Source organism: Haematobia irritans, chromosome 1 (assembly GCF_050003625.1).
Source record: "Haematobia irritans isolate KBUSLIRL chromosome 1, ASM5000362v1, whole genome shotgun sequence".
NCBI lineage: Eukaryota > Metazoa > Arthropoda > Insecta > Diptera > Muscidae > Haematobia > Haematobia irritans.
In genome coordinates this window covers 11,919,543-11,942,387 of record NC_134397.1, presented here as the reverse complement: position 1 = coordinate 11,942,387, position 22,845 = coordinate 11,919,543, and the positions used below count along the sequence as shown (strand labels likewise).

Sequence of the window (22,845 nt, the reverse complement as noted above, 5' to 3'; positions counted from 1 at the left end):
CCCAAAGTGAAATATTTTCTCCGTTTTAATTTAAAAGAATGGTTGAATCAATTAATTTTTAATCGAATGTTTTTTTTTTAATTCAATTAAAATTTTTATTGTAAATATTTTGTTGATATTTTTTCTGTGAACATTTATCCTTGCTCGCATTTGGCTGATGATGATTTGATTAATATACTATGTTTCTTTCAAAATTCTCCTCAGGTCAGAATGCTATGAACCCAAAATTTGAATGAGATTCTATGCAGTTCTCTTCTATGTCATACCTAATTCATAACTAAGTATTCGACAATATTTTTTCCATTTAACACTAAAATATTTAAAGAAAACTCGATTTCCCATCAGCATGAAAGAGTGCAAGTTTCTCTCTTAAGTCTTTTGTTTAACTCTATCAACCACCCCCATTTTTTAGATACCACCACTACTTTCCCAATAATTATCATAGTAATTCTTATCACTATGAGTACTGTTGTGTCTTCTATACTTGAACAGTTTTTTTTCTTGAAAATTAATTAAACGTAATTTTCTTATCCATTTGCAAAGACTGTAACAATTGATAGCCATTCAAGTGGTAGTTCACCACAAGTGAAATACTTTTTCCGCTACCATTTCCATGCGTAAGTGAAGGCCTTCTAGATACTTCAAAAATTCCAACATATCGATAGGCAACAACACTTTCGGCCACATTTGGGGCCACTTTAAGATTCCCATGTGAATGTAACATAATGTTGTTAGGGGGTAAAAACAGGTATGCGTCACTATAGGTGATATCAATGGAAATTTTTTTTCTGGTAACAATCGCAAGCACCTAACTCAATGACAACGAAATTATCAGCTGCAAATTCGAATGACATTAAGTTGAGCTTTTGAAGTGGTAGCATGTTGTATTGTATGGTGTATTGGGACATTTTGCAACTACACGACTCGGCGTAAAGTCTATTTGGCTGTGTGTTTTCTGTTATCGCCTTATATATTTTTTCGATGGTAATTGCATTTGTACTTATCCCCATTGTTCTCATTAGTTATGAAGGTAATTTTTTTGTTTTATGATAATAGCCTTAGGCGAAATTCGTAACAGGTAAGGAATACATATAAAATACGATAACTTGTCATATAATGGGAACAATGCTCGATTATATTATTTGGCTACGCTTCAGTTGACACAAAACCCTATATGGGTTACGAATTTTTCTATAATAACATATATATTTGGAAGATAGCCTGAAGATATACACAGAAAAAACGAATAAGTTTTACTTTAAGAGAAAATCAACGCGGTGTAATGGTTAGCACTGATGATAATAAAACATTTAAATAAACCAATAATAAAATGAGAGCTAGGCTGAAACTATTTATGGCTAAAATTGTTTATATTTAAGACCATAAAATTAAAAACATTTAAAATAAATTCACTTAATATAATTTTTACTTAATTTAAATGAAGTTTATACCTTTTTGTATAAATAATTTGTTTTTTTCTTCCAATATTTTCGTTCAATTTTCGAGTGCCTTCCTTTCAATATCTCCCGAGAATATTACCAGCATAATCATTTTTGATTACCCAACTGTAACAGGAAATATCCCTCTATTCTCATATATATTCTCAATTCATACCACTCTTCCATTTTTATCTCGTCTAACAAATGCTATTAATCGTCACATTAATCTTAACAGCAGACTCTTACTAATTGTTTTGGCTCCAAATAAAATAAAAATAAAAAACAAAACAACAACCAAAAATCAAAGACAAAAGAAATCAATATCTAGCTCAATATTGATTACATTTAATTTTCCACATTATACATCGATGATGGTGGTAACAAATGGGGAAGCCGACTCCAACCCCACTCTATCGGCTACACCAACGCAACCGTCTCAATACAAAGTCAATTCAAGCACTTCATATGAAAATAGCGTCGGCGTTTTCTAGTGACATTTTTCTTTTTCTCCAGTCTTTCCCGTTGTCCCTCTTATCCTCTTATCCCCTATTCCTTTTTCTATAATTTTGTGCCTGAGTAAGTGTTTCATTGCATTAGCTACCCAATATTTTGGGATAATGCAATCAAGAAAATATGATCATTACAAGATTAACCACAATTTGATGGAATCACACATCATTGGCTTACGAATGTGTACAGGTAAACCTCGGAAACTGCGGTCACGTTTGTCTGATATTTGATGAACTGACTTTATTTTGATATACAAAAAATTATTAATATTATCGACTATATATTTAAGGATATACTTCTTAAAAAAAAAGATTTTTAAAGAGTTTTTAATTAAAATTTTAAGATATTTTAATTCAAATTTGCGTTTTTTTATTAAAGTATTTTGAATAAATGAAATTGTTCCTAGGTTAGGTTAGGTTAGGTGGCAGCCCGATGTATCAGGCTCACTTAGACTATTCAGTCCATTGTGATACCACATTGGTGAACTTCTCTCTTATCACTGAGTGCTGCCCGATTCCATGTTAAGCTCAATGACAAGGGACCTCCTTTTTATAGCCGAGTCCGAACGGCGTTCCACATTGCAGTGAAACCACTTAGAGAAGCTTTGAAACCCTCATTAATGTCACCAGCATTACTGAGGTGGGATAATCCACCGCTGAAAAACTTTTTGGTGTTCGGTCGAATCAGGAATCAAACCCACGACCTTGTGTATGCAAGGCGGGCATGCTAACCATTGCACCACGGTGGCTCACAAAAATTGTTCCTAACGTACTGAAAAATGTTTTTGTTTTAAAAAATCAACACTGCAATTTAATGGACTCGAGAACGTACGTTTACAATTTCATGAACAGTTATTGCTATTTTGCCTACACCTTGTGTACTTTCATAGTTGTCAATATTACGCGGATGGCGAAAATTCAAATAACGATTAATTGGATCAATTAATATTGTAGATTGAAAGCAACATTTTTCCTGTGTGGTGGTTTGAGGTTGGTAGGATTGACAGGGTCATATTGGATTCAGAAACAACAGGAGACACTTTATTGGCCTAGAAATACCATATGGAGCTGGGATAGCATAGATTTAGTCTCTGTAGGAAAGCTACTCTCTTCTTCATTTATAGCAGGAGCCCACGTTTTATTTCTATAGAAAATGTTATTTCTATAGAAAATTTTGTCAAAATGTTATTTCTATAGAAAATTTTGCCAACATTTTATTTCTATAGAAAATTGTGTCAACATTTTCTTTCTATAGAAAATATAATAGAAAATTTTGCAAAAAATTTATTTCAATAAAAATTTTTTGTAAATTTTTTTTCTATAAACAATTTTTGTCAAAATTTTTATTTCTATAGAAAATTTTGTCAAAATGTTATTTCTATAGAAAAATTTCTTAAAAATTTATTTCTATAGAAAAATTTGCCAAAATTTTATTTCTATTAATAATTTTGTCAAAATTTTATTTCTATAGAAAATTTGTTCAAAATTTTATTTCTATTAATAATTTTGTCAAAATTTTATTTCTATAAAAAATTTTAGTCAAAAATTTATTTCTGTATAATTTTTTTTTTAATTTTATTTTTCTATAGAAAAGTTCAAATTTTTTATAGAAAATTTTGTCTAAATTTTATTTCTATAGAAAATGTTTCAAAATTTTATTTCTATCGAAAATTTTGTTTCTATAGAAAATTTTGTCAACATTTTATTTCTATAGAAATTTTTGTCAAGATTTATTTCTAAAAAATTTTGTCAAAGCTTTAATTCTATAGAAAATTTTTGTCAAAATTTTATTTCTATAGAAAATTTTGTCGTAGATTTAAAAATTTCTCAAAATTTTATTTCTATAGAAAAATTTGCCAAAATTTTATTTCTATAAATAATTTTGTCAAAATTTTATTTCCATAGAAAATTTGGTCAAAATTTTATTTCTATAGAAAATTTTGTCAAAATTTTATTTCTATAAAAAATTTAGTCAAAAATTTATTTCTGTATAATTTTTTTTTTAATTTTATTTTTCTATAGAAAATTTTGTTAAAATTTTATTTTTACAGAAAATTTTGTTAAAATTTTATTTTTACAGAAAATTTTGCCAAAATTTTATTTCTATAGAAAATGTTCTCAAAATTTTATTTCTATAGAAAATTTTGTAAAAATTTTGCTTCTATAGAAAATTTTGTCAACATTTTATTTCTATAGAAATTTTTGTCAAGATTTATTTCTAAAAAAATTTTGTCAAAAAATTTTGTCAAAATTTTATTTCTATAGAAAATTTTGTCAAAATTTTATTTCTATAGAAAATGTTGTCAAAATTTTATTCCTATAAAAAATTTTGTCGTAGCTTCAATTCTAAAGAAAATCTTGTCAAAGCTTTAATTCTATAGAAAAATTTGTCAATGTTTTATTTCTCTATAAAATTTGTTAAGGACCTCTTAGTTGGAGAGGAATATTTGGCCAAAAAGTTGGAAATGAATATTTGGCAAATTCTACCAAACAGTAAAAGCTCTACCATCTTTGGTAGAATGCTATCAACTGTGGCAACCGTGTTGGAACTACCTTGGTGACATGGACAGCATGTCCGCCTTGCAAACACACAAAAAATTTTTTTTCTGATTCAATCACCAAATTAATTGATCCAATTAATTTTTTAATTGAAATGTCTTCAATCACGAAAATGATAGTATCAATCACAGTTTTAATTGGGCATAGAAAAAATTCTTGATCAAAAAATTAATTGATTTTTTCAGCAAATTTCAATTAATTTTTTAATTGATTCAATTAAAAGTTTAATTGATGTTGATTGCAAAACTCAATTAATTTATTAATTAAAAAAGGTAACTATTTTTAATTACTTTCTGAATTGGCTTAGAGTTTTTACTTGAATTAACAAATGATTGTTTGAAATACATTTTTAATTAAAAATTATAAAAAAGAATCAGCACTTTTTTTAAATGAATTAGTCTTCCGAATTTGATTAAAAACATAATTGTATCAATACATTTTTTAATTAAAAATTTTAAAATTTTCAATCATTGACTTAATTAACTTAATGTTTCTATCATGATTAAAAAAGTTAATTGTATCAATGAATTTATTAATTGAAAAAAATTTCAACTTCAATTAACTTTTTAATTGGAAATATTTTGGTGATATTTTTTCTGTGTATAAAGGGCTATGTGTTCAATTCCAGTTTACATCAAACGCCAAATAGTTTTTCATTCTTTATCAGTAATTCTGGTGATATTTCTGAGCGGTTTCACTGCAATGTGGAACGCCGTTCGGACTCGGCTATAAAAAGGAGGTCCCTTGTCATTGACCTAAAACATAGCATCGGGCAGTATTCAGTGATAAGAGATAAGTTCAACGCTGTGGTATCACAATGGACTGAATGGTTTTAGCGAGCTTGAAATAACGGGCTGCCACCCTACCTAACCTAACCTAAAAATAAAAGCCGAAAATAGAATTATCGATTTTTTGTCAAAAAAAATCGAAGTCGGCCAAATCGATAGTGACCAAAATCAACTAATCGGCTGTTAACGAAACACTCTAAGAGTCGACATTGAATTGAAAGAGGAATGGGTTTTTAATCTTTAACATCTCATAAAAATATCCGAAATTAGCAACGTCAAAAGTCACTTTCAGAGAACGAAAAAATCGAAAGTCGACTTATTGTAGAATTTTAAAAAACATACTTTTCCGAATTTAAAGAAAGTTCTCAAAAAAATTGTAACAAACACAAAAATCTAAAGTCGAATTTATTTTAATTTAAAGAAGACAATTTTTGAAAAATTGAATTTGTCGGAATTTAAAGAAAATTCTAAAAGTCGTCTTTTTTATTCTTATTACAACCCCTATTAGGATGGTCTTCCACCAAGGACAAAATAGTAATGATTTTTTTCAGAAAATTATTTTTTTTTTTTTCAAAAAAAAAAAAAAAACTTTAAATTTAAAGAAAATTCTCAAAAAAAATGTCAACACACACAAAATCCAAAGTCGATTATTTGCAAAATTTATAAAAGAAAAAAATGTCGACTTTTTCAACATTTTTAAAATAAAACTTTTCCGAATTTAAAGAAAATTCACAAAGTCGATTTATTGATTCTCATTACAATCCCTCCAATTAACGATTGCCTGTTTTCGCCGATTGGATGACATGTACCATTCAAAATGGAACTCAAAATTTTTTGATAAATTAGGCATGAAACATTTTCTCATTTATCACTTAATAGGTTCAATTACTTTTTATACCCTCCAACATAGGATGGGGGGTATATTAACTTTGTCATTCCGTTTGTAACACATCGAAATATTGATCTAAGACCCCATAAAGTATATATATTCTGGGTCGTGGTGAAATTCTGAGTTGATCTGAGCATGTCCGTCCGTCCGTCCGTCCGTCCGTCTGTTGAAATCACGCTAACTTCCGAACGAAACAAGCTATCGACTTGAAACTTGGCACAAGTAGTTGCTATTGATGTAGGTCGGATGGTATTGCAAATGGGCCATATCGGTGCACTTTTACGTATACCCCCCATATAAGAGAAGCAAATTTCATCCGATCCGGCTGAAATTTGGTACATGGTGTTAGTATATGGTCTCTAACAACCAAGCAAAAATTGGTCCATATCGGTCCATAATTATATATAGCCCCCATATAAACCGATCCCCCGATTTGGCTTGCAGAGCCTCTAAGAGAAGCAAATTTTGTCCGATCCGGCTGAAATTTGGTACATGGTTTTAGTGTATGGTCTCTAACAACCATGCAAAAATTGGTTCACATCGGTCCATTATTATATATAGCCCCCATATAAACCGATCCCCCGATTTGGCTTGCAGAGCCTCTAAGAGAAACAAATTTCATCCGATCCGGCTGAAATTTGGTACATGATGTTAGTATTTGGTCTCTAATGCCCATGCAAAAATTGGTCCATATCGGTCCATAATTATATATAGCCCCCCTATAAACCGATCACCAGATTTGACCTCCGGAGCCTCTAAGAGAAGCAAATTTTATCCGATCCGGCTGAAATTTGGTACATAGTGTTAGTATATGGTCTCTAACAACCATGCAAAAATTGGTCCACATCGGTCCATAATTATATATAGCCCCCATATAAACCGATCCCCCGATTTGGCTTGCAGAGCCTCTAAGAGAAGCAAATTTTATCCGATCCGGCTGAAATTTGGTACGTGGTGTTAGTATATGGTCTCTAACAACCATGCAAAAATTGGTCCACGTCGGTCCATAATTATATATAGCCCCCATATAAACCGATCACTAGATTTGGTTTGCAGAGCCTCTAAGAGAAACAAATTTCATCCGATCCGGCTAAAATTTGGTACATGATGTTAGTATATGCTCTCTAATGACCATGCAATAATTGGTCCATATCGGTCCATAATTATATATAGCCCCCATATAAACCGATCACCAGATTTGACTTCCGGAGCCCCTTGGAAGACCAAAATTCTGATTCAGTTGAAATTTGGTACGTGATGTTAATATATGTCCTCAAACACCCATGCAAAAATTAGTCGAAATCGGTTCATAATTATATGTAGGCCCCATATAAACCGATCCCCAGATTTGACCTCCGGAGCATCTTGGAAGAGCAAAATTCATCCGATAGGGTTGAAATTTGGTACGTGGTGGTAGTATATGATATTTAACAACCATGCCAAAAGTGGTACATATCAGTCCATAATCATTTATAGCCCCCATATAAACCGATCCCGAGATTTGGTTTTGGAGCCTCTTGGAGGAGCAAATTTCATCCGAGTGAGTTGAAATTTGTGGGTGACAGTCTTTCGTAGAAGTTTCTACGCCATCCATGGTGGAGGGTACATAAGATTCGGCCTGGCCGAACTTACGGCCGTATATACTTGTTTAAATATAATGTTTATAACAAAACTTCGTTATTTCGTTTGCGTTTCATTGAAAAAATCAATTGAGTTGAAGTTCAACCAAAAAATAATACAGATTTTTAATTGATTCAAATAAAACATTAATAGAAACTAAATAATTGTTAGGTCAAGTACAATTTTTACATTGAAGCTAATACAAAAAATATTTACCTTTGTTATAAAGTCAAAACAACCATTTTGTTTGTGTAAAATGTTTACATAAAAACTACGTATTCTAAAATGGTCAACTGTAAAAATATCCAAACATAAAATTTTCCGAATATTTATATTCGAAATATTTCCATATTCACAGATACAGGAATGAACTTCGTTTTGGTAAAGAATAAAAAAGACACCAAAACACTGTCGCCTAAGTGTTTCATCATCATTACCAAGATGATCACAAAGACATCATCTCAAGATCTCTTACCACAGTAACAACAACAACTACGACAAAATCACAAATCCACTTTGATCTTGATTTGTGAACAGAATGGAAAAGAGATCAATAAATGTCCGTATTCCCCTCCTTATCCCTAAACAATCAGGCGGATAGTCAAGCGCTCCACCACCGCTACGCTACACATTTGTCCCCGACTCAAGAGTCGGCAAACTTGAAAACCGATTTTTTTTTATTGATTTCAATCCATTTGCCTCAACTTGAAGTTCTCTGATGACGACAAATGCAGCCGGTTAGGGCAACTGGCTCTCCGTTGTTAAAGTCATGGATGCTGTTACTCTTAAGTGGATATTGTATTGGTTTCTTGTCATTTAGCTTTGGAATATGGATGCAATGAAGTGCAAGGGTAAGGTAAAATCAATTCTCATTTTGGGATATTTTGATGGTTACTCAGGCGGCTTACTAATGCAAAGTGCGCCAGCCAGACTACTTTATTTGTATTTTATTTAAATTAATATTAATTTGTTTTAAAGCAGAGCAGCGAGGGATTTTGTTCTTGGGTTTTATGTAGTTAATGTGGTCGTTGGAGGTTTTTGTTTTTGGGTATTTCAATTTTTGGGGGTAAGAAAGCAAAACCATAATCATCCATCTGTTAAGACCGTCGGAATTCCAGAACAAGCACCAGTCATAAGTGGTTGTGGTTGTTGTCGTCATTCCAAAAGTGTGCTGTTATTAATTTGCTGGTGTTCACCTACCCATTTTGTGATTTGTCTTTTTGTATTAATCCCCCAACCCTCTTGAAACGACATTATTTTAGTGCAATGTTCCACAATAACCATAACATTTTCATGGTGTTCAGTAATAAAAAATAAAATAACACGACAAAACAATTAGATAAAATACACATATCTTACAAATTATTATCATTTTCTTTTTCATTTATTAAAATGCAAACGGCGGCAAAATTATCTTTGATAATAATGCATTCAGCGGCGGCCAATTGATATGGCGTTTGCCCAAGTCCAATGAAGGCGTTTTGCTTTTATTGTCATGAATTATTAAAGATCGTGTTAGAACTACATGCATTTTCTACTTTTCTTTTATTCAAAAATCTCTGTTTATGATATTCTAAGAGCAAAATTGTATAATACTCCCTAAAATGATCGTGCAAAAGTTCGGCTAAGTAAAAACTTACAATTAGGTTAGGTTTCCAAAAATTAGTCCAAAATCATAAGCTTCATGTCTACCGCAATACACTTTAATTAATAGTCTGCGTTACCGTTGTGCCACGTAAGTTCCAAATTTGCCCTTTTTTCAAGCGACGACACTAAATGCCATATTTTTTCATTTTTGTGCCACCTTTTCGCCGTTTTACGCCACTTTATTATACCCTTCACCACTACTGTGGTACAGGGTATAATAAGTTTGTGCATTTGTATGTAACGCCAAGAAGGAAAAGTCTGAGACCCATCGTTTAGTATACCGATCGTCTTAGAATTAAATTCTGAGTCGATTTAGCGATGTCCGTCTGTCTGTCTGTCTGTCTGTTGATGTATTTTTGTGTGCAAAGTACAGCTCGCAGTTTTAGTCCGATTGTCCTAAAATTTGGTATAATGTCCTGTTTCGGCTCAAAGACGATCCCTATTGATTTTGGAAAAAATCGGTTCAGATTTAGATATAGCTGCCATATATATTTTTCACCGATCTGGTCATAATTGGCGTGTATATCAACCGATCTTCCTCAAATTCCGTACATCCGAATATTTTATGAGTCTCGAAAAACTTGCAAAATATCAGCCAAATCGGTTCAGATTTAGATATAGCTCCCATATATAGCTTTCGTCCGATTTACACTCATTTGCCCACAGAGGCCAATTTTTTGCTCCGATTTAGGTGAAATTTTGCACAGGGAGTAGAATTAGCATTGTAGCTATGCGTGTCAAATTTGGTTGAAATCGGTTCAGATTTACATATAGCTCCCATATATAGCTTTCGCCCGATTTACACTCAAATGACCACAGAGGCCAATTTTTTGCTCCGATTTAGTTGAAATTTTGCACAGGGAGTGTAATTAGCATTATAGCTATGCGTGCCAAATTTGGTTGAAATCGGTTCAGATTTACATATATAGCTTTCGCCCGATTTACACTCATATGACCACAGAGGCCAATTTTTTGCTCCGATTTAGTTGAAATTTTGCACAGGGAGTAGAATTAGCATTGTAGCTATGCGTGCCAAATTTGGTTGAAATCGGTTCAGATTTAGATATATCTCCCATATATAGCTTTCGCCCGATTTATTCTCATATGACCGTAGAGGCCAATTTTTAACTCCGATTTAGTTGAAATTTTACACAGGGAGTAGAATTAGCATTGTAGCTATGTGTGCCAAATTTGGTTGGAATCGGTTCAGATTTAGATATAGCTCCCATATATATGTTTTTCTGATTTCGACAAAAATGGTCAAAATACCAACATTTTCCTTGTAAAATCGCCACTGCTTAGTCGAAAAGTTGTAAAAATGACTCTAATTTTCCTAAACTTCTAATGCATATATATCGAGCGATAAATCATAAATAAACTTTTGCGAAGTTTTCTTAAAATTGCTCCAGATTTAAATGTTTCCCATATTTATACCCTTCACCACTACTGTGGTACAGGGTATAATAAGTTTGTGCATTTGTATGTAACGCCAAGAAGGAGTAATCATAGACCAACCTTTTAGTATACGGATCGGCTTAGAATTAAATTCTGAGTCGATTTAGCGATGTCCGTCTGTCTGTCTGTCTGTCTGTTGATGTATTTTTGTGTGCAAAGTACAGCTCGCAGTTTTAGTCCGATTGTCCTAAAATTTGGTATAGGGTCCTGTTTCGGCTCAAAGACGATCCCTATTGATTTTGGAAAAAATCGGTTCAGATTTAGATATAGCTGCCATATATATTTTTCACCGATCTGGTCATAATTGGCGTGTATAACAACCGATCTTCCTCAAATTCCGTACATCCGAATATTTTATGAGTCTCGCAAAACTTGCAAAATATCAGCAAAATCGGTTCAGATTTAGATATAGCTCCCATATATAGCTTTCGCCCGATTTACACTCATTTGACCACAGAGGCCAATTTTTAACTCCGATTTAGTTGAAATTTTGCACAGGGAGTAGAATTAGCATTGTAGCTATGCGTGCCAAATTTGGTTGAAATCGGTTCAGATTTAGATATAGCTCCCATATATATGTTTTTCTGATTTCGACAAAAATGGTCAAAATACCAACATTTTCCTTGTAAAATCGCCATTGCTTAGTCGAAAAGTTGTAAAAATGACTCTAATTTTCCTAAACTTCTAATACATATATATCGAGCGATAAATCATAAAAAAACTTTTTCGAAGTTTCCTTAAAATTGCTTCAGATTTAAACGTTTCCCATATTTTTTTTTTTTTTTACTAACATTGTGTTCCACCCTAGTGCATTAGCCGACTTAAATTTTGAGTCTATAGATTTTGTAGAAGTCTATCAAATTCTTCCAGATCGAGTGATATTTAAATGTATGTATTTGCGACAAACCTTTATATATAGCCCCCAACACATTTGACGGATGTGATATGGTATCGAAAATTTAGATCTACAAAGTGGTGCAGGGTATAATATAGTCGGCCCCGCCCGACTTTAGACTTTCCTTACTGGTTAATAATACCTTTGGGAGTATAATATTTATACCCTGCGCCACACTGTGAAACAAGGTATTATAAGTTAGTACATATGTTTGCAACACCCAGAACGAAGGAGACGAGATAGACACATGGTGTCTTTGGCAATAACACTCAGGGTCTGTGCGTCCCTCTGTCAGTGAACACATTTGTGTGATCAAAGTCTAGGTCGCAGTTTTAGTCCCATCAACTTCAAATTTGGCAAAAGTTTCTGTTTTGGGTCAAAACAGAACCCTATTGATTTTCGAAGAAATCGGTTCAGATTTAGATATATCTCCCATATATATCTTTCGCCCGATACAGACTTATACAGCCCCAGCAGCCAGATTTTTACCCTGATTTGCTTGAAATTTTGCACAAGGAGAACAATTAGTACTATAGTCAAGCGTGCCGAATTATATTGAAATCGGTTCAGATTTAGATATAGCTTCCATATATATCTTTTGCCCTATATGGACTTATATGGCCCCAGAAGCCAGAGTTTTAACCCGATTAGGTTGAAATTTTGCACTAGGAGTACAATTAGTAGTTTAGTCAAGTGTGATAAATTTTATTGAAATTGGTTCAGATTATAGCTCCCATTTATATCTTTCGTCCGATTTAGACTCATATAAACACAGAGACCAAAGTTTTACCCCGATTTACTTGAAACTTTGCACAGGGAGTAGAATTAAAGTTCTGGTTGAAATCGGTTCAGATCTAGATGTAGACTTTCCTTATTTGTTATACCCTCCACCATAGGATGGGGGGTATATTAACTTTGTCATTCCGTTTGTAACACATCGAAATATTGCTCTAAGACCCCATGAAGTATATATATTTTGGGTCGTGGTGAAATTCTGAGTCGATCTGAGCATGTCCGTCTGTTGAAATCAGGCTAACTTCCGAACGAAACAAGCTATCGACTTGAAACTGTGCACAAGTAGTTGTTATTGATGTAGGTCAGATGGTATTGCAAATGGGCCATATCGGTCCACTTTTACGTATAGCCCCCATATAAACGGACCCCCAAATTTGGTTTGCGAATCCTCTAAGAGAAGCAAATTTCATCCGATTCGGCTGAAATTTGGTACATGGTGTTAGTATATGGTCTCTAACAACCATGCAAAAATTAGTCCACATCGGTCCATAATTATATATAGCCCCCATATAAACCGATCACCAGATTTGACCTCCGGAGCCTCTTGGAAGACAAAAATTCATCTGATTCAGTTGAAATTTGGTACGTGGTGTTAATATATCTCCTCAAACACCCATGCAAAAATTGGTCGAAATCGGTCCATAATTATATATAGGCCCTATATAAACCGATCCCCAAATTTGACCTCTGGAGCCTCTTGGAAGAGCAAATTTCATCCGATTCGATTGAAATTTGGTACCTGAAGTTAGTATATGGTATGGTATATGGTTGGTATATGGTATCCAACAACAATGCAGGAATTGGTTCATATCAGTCCATAATTATATATAGCCCACATATAAACCGACCCCCAGATTTGACCTCCGGTGCCTTTTGGAGAAGCAAAATCCATCCGATCTGGTTGAAATTTGGTACGTGGTGGTAGTATATGATATTTAACAACTATGCCAAAAGTGGTCCATATCAGTCCATAATCATATATAGCCCCCATATAAACCGATCCCGAGATTTGGTTTTGGAGCCTCTTGGAGGAGCAAATTTCATACGAGTCAGTTGAAATTTGGTACATTGTGCTAGTATATGGCCGTTAACAACCATGCCTAACTAGGTCCATATCGGTTTATAGCTATATATAGCCATCAGATAAATCGATCCCCAATCACACAAAAATTGGTCCATATCAAGTTCATAATTGTATATAGCCCCCATATAAGCGACCCCCATATTTCAATTCTGGCTCTCTACGCATTATCTAATACATACCACGTATGGACTAACTCAAAATTTAGAAAACGATGTTAAGAAGTTTTAAGATACCACAACCCAAGTAATTCGATTGTCCATGACAGTCTTTCGTAGAAGTTTCTACGCAATCCATGGTGGAGGGTACATAAGATTCGGCCTGGCCGAACTTATGGCCGTATATACTTGTTTTTTCTTTTTAATTTTGACCCCGGATCTCATTAAAATTACGGAAGTGATTGGTGCTTTAACTAATATTACTGTTGTGCCACTTTAGTGGAAAATTTGCCACTTTTTGCAAGTGTTGATACTTTTGTGCCATCTTTTTTTCATTTTCACTTTTTTGTGCCACTTTTTAATTAGAAATATTTATACTGTGTTTTTTTTTTATAAATTTTGATTCCAAATACAAATAATCGAGTTACTACATTTGTGAGAAATTTCTCCTGTTGTGTCATTATGTTTTCAGTGGGCAAGCGATCCGCCTAAAAGTAGGCAAACAAATTTTTCTACTGCAGATATACTAGGTTAGTCATCTTACTTTTAAATTTCAAGAAATGGTTTTAGATGAAGTGAATATAAAATAATTCTTAGGTTTGAGATAAATTAAAAAGAGTTATTTCATTCGTTATTATAATGCGTTTAATTGTTAGTTTTTTAAGAAAAATTGTGCCACTTTTTTTTTAATGAGTGTTCCACTACGAGTGCCAATTTTTTGAGTCACTTTTCCGGAATTCTCTACGGTAACGCTGATTTTAACATAAAGTCGATATTATGCGTTCGATACATTTTCCAATCGGACCTTCTTACCTCCTGAAAGTATGCTAAGAAAATGTTTTATATTAGTTTAACAGGGTTACAAACATGCACTGCTAATTTCAAATATTGGTTTTGGTGAAATAATTTGAATAAAAGCCATAAAAACCCATCTAATTTGTATTTTTGTTTTTTTGCAACTAGTATGCAACCTTTTGTTGCGAACGACACTTTTTGTGCCACTTTTTAAAAAACCTCATCGGTAACATCAGTTATTGTGGCACCCCGTTTTTTCATATTCACTTATGCTATTCAGTCGATTTTTATACTACATGATTGGAACTTATCTCTTATCAATGAGTGTAGCCCTTCTAATTGGCTCAATTACAAAATATTTTTTACTACAGCCTGGCCGCATGGCCGCATTCTACAAGTCTTATTGAGAAGAGTAAACCATCGCTGAATAACATATTGGCAGAAACTAGAATTGAACCCATGACCCTTTGTATGCGAAACAAGCAGGCTGCTTATGGCGCCACCGTGCCCTCTACTCACAGATCCAGCATATACAGAAAAACTATCACCAACATATGTCCAATTAAAAAGTTGATTGAAGTTGAAAATTTTTTCAATTAATAAATTAATTGATACAATCAACATTTTAATCATGATCATAACATTAAGTTAATTAATTGAATGATTTAAAATTTTAAATAAAAAAATTAATCGATACAATTTTTAATCAAACTCGGAAGACTAAGTCAATTAAAAAATTGATGGAAATTTATTAAATTTATTTCAAATAATATTTTTTTTAACCAATCTACAAACACTAACGCCCATTTTCATGAATCCCCGTTTGCGCTCCGTTAGCTAACGAACTTTTAAACCGTACTACGGACATATTTGACATTTTGCTTATATATTCCATCTGTCAGTTAGGATCTTAACTGCTGAAAATTTCTCAGTTAAAGTTAACCGGAGAGAAGATATTTCAATTTTACTTTCTGTTAACTGGGAGTTAAAACCTAACAGAGCTACATGAAAATGACCGTAAGTCAGTTAAGAAAGTAATTGAAAATATTTACGTTTTTAACGGAAAAAATTACTTAAGTTTTGCAATCAACATCAAATAAATTTTTAATTGAATGAATTTTGCTAATAAAATCAATCAATATTTTAATCAATAATTTTTTTAATATCATTTTCGTGATTAAGGACATTTCAATTCAAAATTTAATTGGATCAATTAATTTCGTCATTGATTCGGAAAAAATTGTTTGTGTGTACGTTTTGTTGTGTACTCCATAGACAGAAGAAATATTGTTTAAAAGCCACCAAAAGCATTTGTATCCGAGTTGATATAAAAATAGATTTAGTCGTGATGGAGCTTAAGTGTAATAGTCATAAGTAGTCAAAAGAAAACTGCTGTTGAAAAATTGCTTACCAAAAATATTTAAGCCGTACCCATAACAATACCGTATGCTTGGGAATAATGACATACCATCCCGGTTACCACACATCAAAATTTCAGGAGTACTGTCATGAATAGTTTCTTGTTTATTTCTAGCAAACTTCACGGTTTCTCAAGTTTAAAATTTAGCTCTAGGTAATGTTGCAGGGAAGTACTTTCCCCAAAGGACATGGCTCTGCGAATGTAAACAAGATTTACATTTATTAGTAATTGGTTGACATTTTTCAACTGAGTTACCCCAATATTATTTGGTAATGAGTGTGTTTTTCTGGGATATTTTGATTGTCTTAATTTAGCAGGAAAAACGCCTATTGTTGGGTAGCTCTAAGAATTTAAAATTAACAAAATGTTTGTGTATCGCACCATAAATCGTTAAAAGGATACTAGTACCACTACCAACAAGACTCGACACGATCACGTAAACGATGTGTGCAACCAATTCGTACAATATAATTCTAATACTCTGGCCTATAAATAATTTTTTTCGTTTCTCTGAAACGGAATTGTTTAAAATTTTTGTAGTCTTCAAACAAATTTCTTTAATTACTAATTCAACGCATATAAAGATAATCATTGTATAAAATCTGTTTGTCAAAAATTTAATTTAACCATATCTAACTTGTACCTTTGAAGGACTCTCTAGCTTCCATTCCATTCAAACTCATAATGAACTCATAGTCCCACATTGAACAAATAATATACACCTCCTTCTTGCAAAGTAGAACAAATTAATTGTTGTGATATATAGAAATATCTCTGTGAGCCTTTCAACAAGATCCGCCTCCTCCATATTAAAACTTAATTAGTGCCATAATTCATGACATCCATTCATTCACCGAATTTAAGTTAACTCCAAAGTCAAAAATCATGAAAGAAGATATTATTTATATCCCGCAGAGTTAATGGACTTTTTATTTCATAATATTGCGGTCAATAATGGGATCTTCCACACTTGATCTTTTGTAGATGGTATCATCAGCATCATCACCATCACCATTGTCCGTATACCAGAGATACGATCAACATTGAAAAGAAAAAGAAAAACAGAAGCCTCCCAAAGACAATGGAATGAGTGGCGCATGAACGCGTGCTTTCCAGGAATATGTTCAATTAACTATAACGTCAGAGGGCGACAATATATGTATATCGGTGGATGGGCACTGCATTCACAAGTTCTTTTGTCGGCATTGCAAGCAACAAAAGAAAGAAAGGTGAGTGAGTAAGTGAGCATTGAGATGGAGTTGAATATGATATGGTGATCATAAGCGCCATTGGGGAAAAGATACGAATTGGTAGTCGTTGATTGATTGGCTTTCATATAATAATGTGTGAATTGGGTGGGTTATTTGATTACCAGTAATCAATATAGGTAGCATAGAAGGAGGTGTAGTGGTAAAAGGGGCTATCTCTTCATACCCAGCAACGCTACTGTGAGTAGTTGTATTTTTTAATATTCATACCCAATAAATAGTTGACTTGGATTCAGTGGTACGTTTTCAAGCGAATAGCTGCAGTGCCGGAAACTTCTAATTCGAAAATATTCATGAATGGTTCAGGTCGAAAATATTGAAAAATTCGCCACGTTCGTGCAAGCGCAACCACTCTTTTGCCTTTTAAGTTTAACTTGTTTGCTTTGGTGTAAGATCGAGTACATATTGAGGCTTGCAAGGCTTTATACCACGTTCGACACAAAAACTATTTAGCACCAAAACTATCATCTGCGACGCTTGAGTTCTGGAATGTGTAAATATTCAGCCGACATCTTTGGCAAGTAAACTAGATCATATTGTTTGTTCTTAAACTGATCAATTCGGTACGGCTTTACATTGGAGAAAACCAAATTGGCAAATCCTTGCATCTTTCGAGTCGATTTTTTTGCATCGGTGAGCTCTTCCCCTTTTTAGAACTTCAATGTCCTTTGTCCAAGCTTAGTTTTCCATGTCCGTTCTCGCGATATATTACCATTACGAGCAAGTTTTCTACGGCATGGATTTCGATCAAATCAGGCCTTTACCATTTTTGGTGTTGTTACCGTATAACAGGTTGGCTGATAAGTCCCCGGTCTAACAAAGAAAAACACATTTTTTTGTCAAAATTCATTTTTATTATTCAACATAGTTCCCTTCAAGAGCGATACAACGATTATACCGACCTTCCAATTTTTTGCCTCAAAATAGGCCTCAGTTTCGGCGATCATCTCTTCATTGCAGCCAAATTTTTTCCCTGCGAGCATCCTTTTGAGGTCTGAGAACAAGAAAAAGTCGCTGGGGCCAGATCTGGAGAATACGGTGGGTGGGGAAGCAATTCGAAGCCCAATTCATGCATTTTTGCCATCGTTCTCAATGACTTGTGGCACGGTGCGTTGTCTTGGTGGAACAACACTTTTTACTTCTTCGTATGGGGCCGTTTTGCCGCGATTTCGACCTTCAAACGCTCCATTAACTCCATATAATAGTCTGCTATCTCGATCAACTTCATTTTACGGTCATTCAAAATAATTTGTGGATTTTTTGATGTTTTCGTCGGTAACTCTTTCGGGCGTCCACTGCGTTCACCGTCCTCCGTGCTCATGTCACTACGCTTGAATTTTGCATACCAATCAATTATTGTTGATTTCCCTGGGGCATAGTCCGGAAACTCATTATCAAGCCAAGTTTTTGCTTCCAGCGTATTTTTTCCCTTCAGAAAACAGTATTTTATCAAAACACGAAATTCCTTTTTTCCATTTTTTTCACAATAACAAAAGTTGCTTCACAAAAAACGCTATATCTCACAAACTAATTGACTTACAGACGTCAAATTTTGGCACGAATCATTTGAAGGTTGGTACTATATAAAAATAATACTAGTGACGCCATCTATGTGTCAGACCGGGGACTTATCAGCCAACCTGTTATTTTCGTCCACTTTTTGGACGCAAAGCAAAACTGCCAGTATCGCAGTAACGAGCAATGATATGAAAAATAAATTTTTATTCGCGTTTAAATTATGGGGAACTCTTATAAAGAAAACAAATGATGAAATGAATTGGAGTTAGGCTCACTACGACTATTGAGTCCATTGTTTTAGAGTTAAGTAAATATAGATTTGCAATTCCGAATATCGGAACATACCCCTTTATATCAAAATGCTTTTATAAGCTTTTAAACAATAAAATGAATTGTCACTGTAATAAATTTATCAGCTGTCATACGAGCGGTTTAAAAATGATAGCAACCTGGAATTGCAATACGTATCAGCCACTCTATATATGCACACCCATACCCACATACATCTGAAATAAAATTATCCACATTATTGTAAAACGTAAGGAAGCGTAGTGACTATCAAATAGTCACTCAAATATCACTAATTTCAATTTTCAAAACCTCGATTTATGTCAGTTGGTCTCTCATAACCTTAAGTGAATTTCAACATCTTTGAATTCTGACAAAAAAGTTTCGACCACTAAAAAAAATTTAAACATCGACTTTTCGACTTTGTAAAAATTTTAAAAATTGACTTTTAGACTTTTTAAATTCTCGATTTTTGATTTTTTCGTTAAAAGTCGATTAGTCATTTTTTTTTTTTTTTTTTTTTGACAAAAAGACCAAAATTCGATTTCCATCTTTTGTATTTCTACTCTCTACTTCTAACATCACATAAAATTTTATATAAATCTTGAGATTTCTGCAAAGAATCCTTATATTAAACTTCCAGAATATTATTATATATTATATTTATATTTATTTACTAATTTTTTCTTAAATTATTTTTTTAGAAATTTACTACTTAAAACCTCGCTAAATATTTTATTGTTTTTTGTTGTTATTCTTTATTACTATTTTATATATAATGTTTCTACAACATTTATCTTTTATAATAACTTATTTAATATTTATTTTATTTACTTAATTAATTTAATTTAAATATCTATTTAAATTTATTTTCCTATAGTTATAAGTTTGTTTTTATTATAGCATATTCTTAACAATAGTGTAATTATAAGAATTTTATGTTCATATTGTATTGGTCTTATATTAATTTATTTAATATTTATTTTATTTATTTAATTAAATTAATTAATATAATTATTCATTTTTATTTTTATTAGTTATGTTTTTTTTAAATTATTGGATATTCTTATAATTATAAGAATTTTATGTTTTTATTGTGCGGGTATTATTCAAAAAAAAAAATATGTAAAAAATTAACCATATAGTTTTTCCCTTCACAAGTATTTTTTCGAATTGAGTCTTCTCCCGAAATCCATTCCTTAATCCTTTAAGACCACTTTATTACTTCCGCATATTGCAACAAACACACTAAACTTAACTAAACGCAACCATCAATCATCCACTTTGTTTCAATTTCGGTTAATTGACTTCTGCCAAGGAATAGGAAGGGAAGGGATTAACCAACCTACTTTTCATACCTTTACATTCTATTGTTTCCAGCGACAATTGTTGTGAGGATTCATTAAGATTTCAAATAAACATAGACAAACCCACATGTAAACAATGACTTGGCAACAACAAATTGGATTAGGGAAAACGGAGGATTAAGGAAAGACGACATCAAGTATGGCACTTGAGATATTAGAGTATGAGAAAAATTAGGATTACTAAGTGCATAAAGGAAAAGAGGACTTTCAAGTGCAGTATCAAGTTGTAAACAAAAATTATGTTGCTCAATTTTTCATCATTGCTAAGAGCATGGTCTGTCTATTGCCTTCAAAAGGAAGAAAATTGATCTTTTAGAATTTGACTTCCTTTAGGATTATTTCAGGTTCAAATGACCTCTTGTGGTTTGTTTTAGGTTGTTGGTGTTGTATGTAGTTCCGTTTACCTGTTTCACATACACACATCCACTTGAAATGGAACTGAGTTTTATTTACGCTTGTTGTCTCCTTTCAATACCTTGCTTTTGATTGGATGAAATGAGAGTATATTCATGCAACTTGCGCAATGATTCTTTCTTTCTCTCTCTCACGCTCTGTCTCTTGTTTGTAAGGCATACACTCATATGGCTTTGAGTATGGGAGGCGTGTGTATGTCGTAGTTGTGTATCTTTAACATTCGATCGATATGAGATTTCATTGATGAAAATCGATTTTATCTCCACAACAACAATAACAATGTTATTGGCTGCAGGTCCACCAAAAACAACAAACATTGAATATTTTCGAATTCTCTCATTTGTTAGAGATCAAGAGAGTAGCGTTGACGCACCTCTTTAGCCCATTAAAGTATACGATTGTTGTTGTTCTTCATATTGTAGTTGTTTTTTTTTTGTTTGTTTGTATGTAACACCAACTTTCTTACCTAAGAGCAGAATATGGTTGTTATTCTACTACAGTGGCCAAGAGTTATATTGGTATTGAGAGCGGGTTTGTGTTTTTTTGTCTTTATAAGTTTTTTTGTGTGTTTACTTTGGCAAGTTTTGGTGTTTGGTTTAGTATCTTGGCCGACCTCAAGGAAGTCACATTTATGATTACGGCCTTTTAAACGGAAATTGAGTAAATAAAAGCCAAGAAAAATGCGAGTTAAAGTGATACAATAATAGAAAAATCTTTTCGTCTGAAATTTATTAACGATCATAAATATATTATCTTAACATTGTTATATATCAATAAGAAGAAAATAAATTAGAAATAAAAAAAAAAAATATTTAATGATATTTCATTCGAATATGTGAATAGTGTTTATCAAAACGAAAATAACAAAACCACTCACAGTGTTTATAAATTTATCAAAACTAAACTATCAAATATTAATGTGCTTATCTGAATACAATAGCAGAAAACATCAGAAATTTACATAACGAACAATACAAATAAAATTAATAATCAACATTCAAGAATCAAAATGGGAATTTTATTAAGCGACGGAGAAGTAAGTGATTTAAGTTTTTTTTAATGTTTAATCAAAAAATGGTTTCTTTAATAAGCGATGAAAGTTTATTTTTTGTGGCATTTTCAAAGTTGATTTTGCCTTTTAAAGGATTAAAAAAAATACTGTGTGACAAAAGTTAATTCACTTTGTCTTAAACAAAAGAAAATCTTATTAAAAGCCCCGTAGGTTGTTAAAAAATGCTCCAGATTTTTATGTGATAGCTCACCACTGTGCTTCAGAAGTTTTCACCAATTAATGGGTATAAAAACTTTTTATTTATAAGAAAAATATTTTACTGCAATTCCGCAGTAATAGTTACAATGTAAGTAGTCTCTACGACCTATATGATAACTACGAGGGTGGTGTGAAAGGTACTAAGCCTACAAACAATGGCAAACATTTTGGAAAAGTGGCGGTTTATTTTTCAAAAGTAGTCTCTACGACCTATATGATAACTACGAGGGTGGTGTGAAAGGTACTAAGCCTAAAAACAATGGCCAACATTTTGGAAAAGTGGCGGTTTATTTTTCAAAAAACTCTTCTCTTAGCTCGATACCGAGGGCATCGATGCTACATTTTTGTTTTAACTTTCTGAAAAAAAATAACACTCTATTAACTATTTTTCTGCGAGACGAAATTTTGGACCAAAATTATTTTTCTTTAGGCTAACCAAGTTCGTTGGGATATGATATAACGCTGCAACAAATACGATGAAGCATGAGATCGGAATTCGGAAAACGAGTGTTCTATGAAATTTTACTACACCTTCCGCCACTCCTGCATCGAACGGCGAGGCAATATGCTTGTAGACTATCCTCGCAAACATTATCGTATGCCCACAAAATAATGTTTCTAAAAAAAGGGCAATGGAAAAACATTTTCCTCCGGGACGAAATTTTAGACA

General features: G+C 32.7%; 1 protein-coding gene across 4 annotated transcripts in view; it reads left to right on the top strand.

Moving 5' to 3' along the window:
* pnr (pannier) overlaps nucleotides 1-22,845 on the top strand; it is an 82,587-nt gene that overhangs the window by 37,060 nt on the left and 22,682 nt on the right. For 2 of the 4 annotated variants that reach the window (XM_075289249.1, XM_075289248.1), the window contains exon 2: nucleotides 17,035-17,279. The exons of 1 other annotated variant lie outside the window; for it this stretch is intronic. In XM_075289249.1, coding sequence (XP_075145364.1) covers nucleotides 17,148-17,279 — 132 coding nt within the window. In that variant the 5' untranslated portion in view covers nucleotides 17,035-17,147. Of the gene's footprint in view, nucleotides 1-17,034; nucleotides 17,280-21,526; nucleotides 21,942-22,845 lie in introns of those variants that run through there. One more of the 4 variants, XM_075289250.1, reaches the window with a different exon arrangement.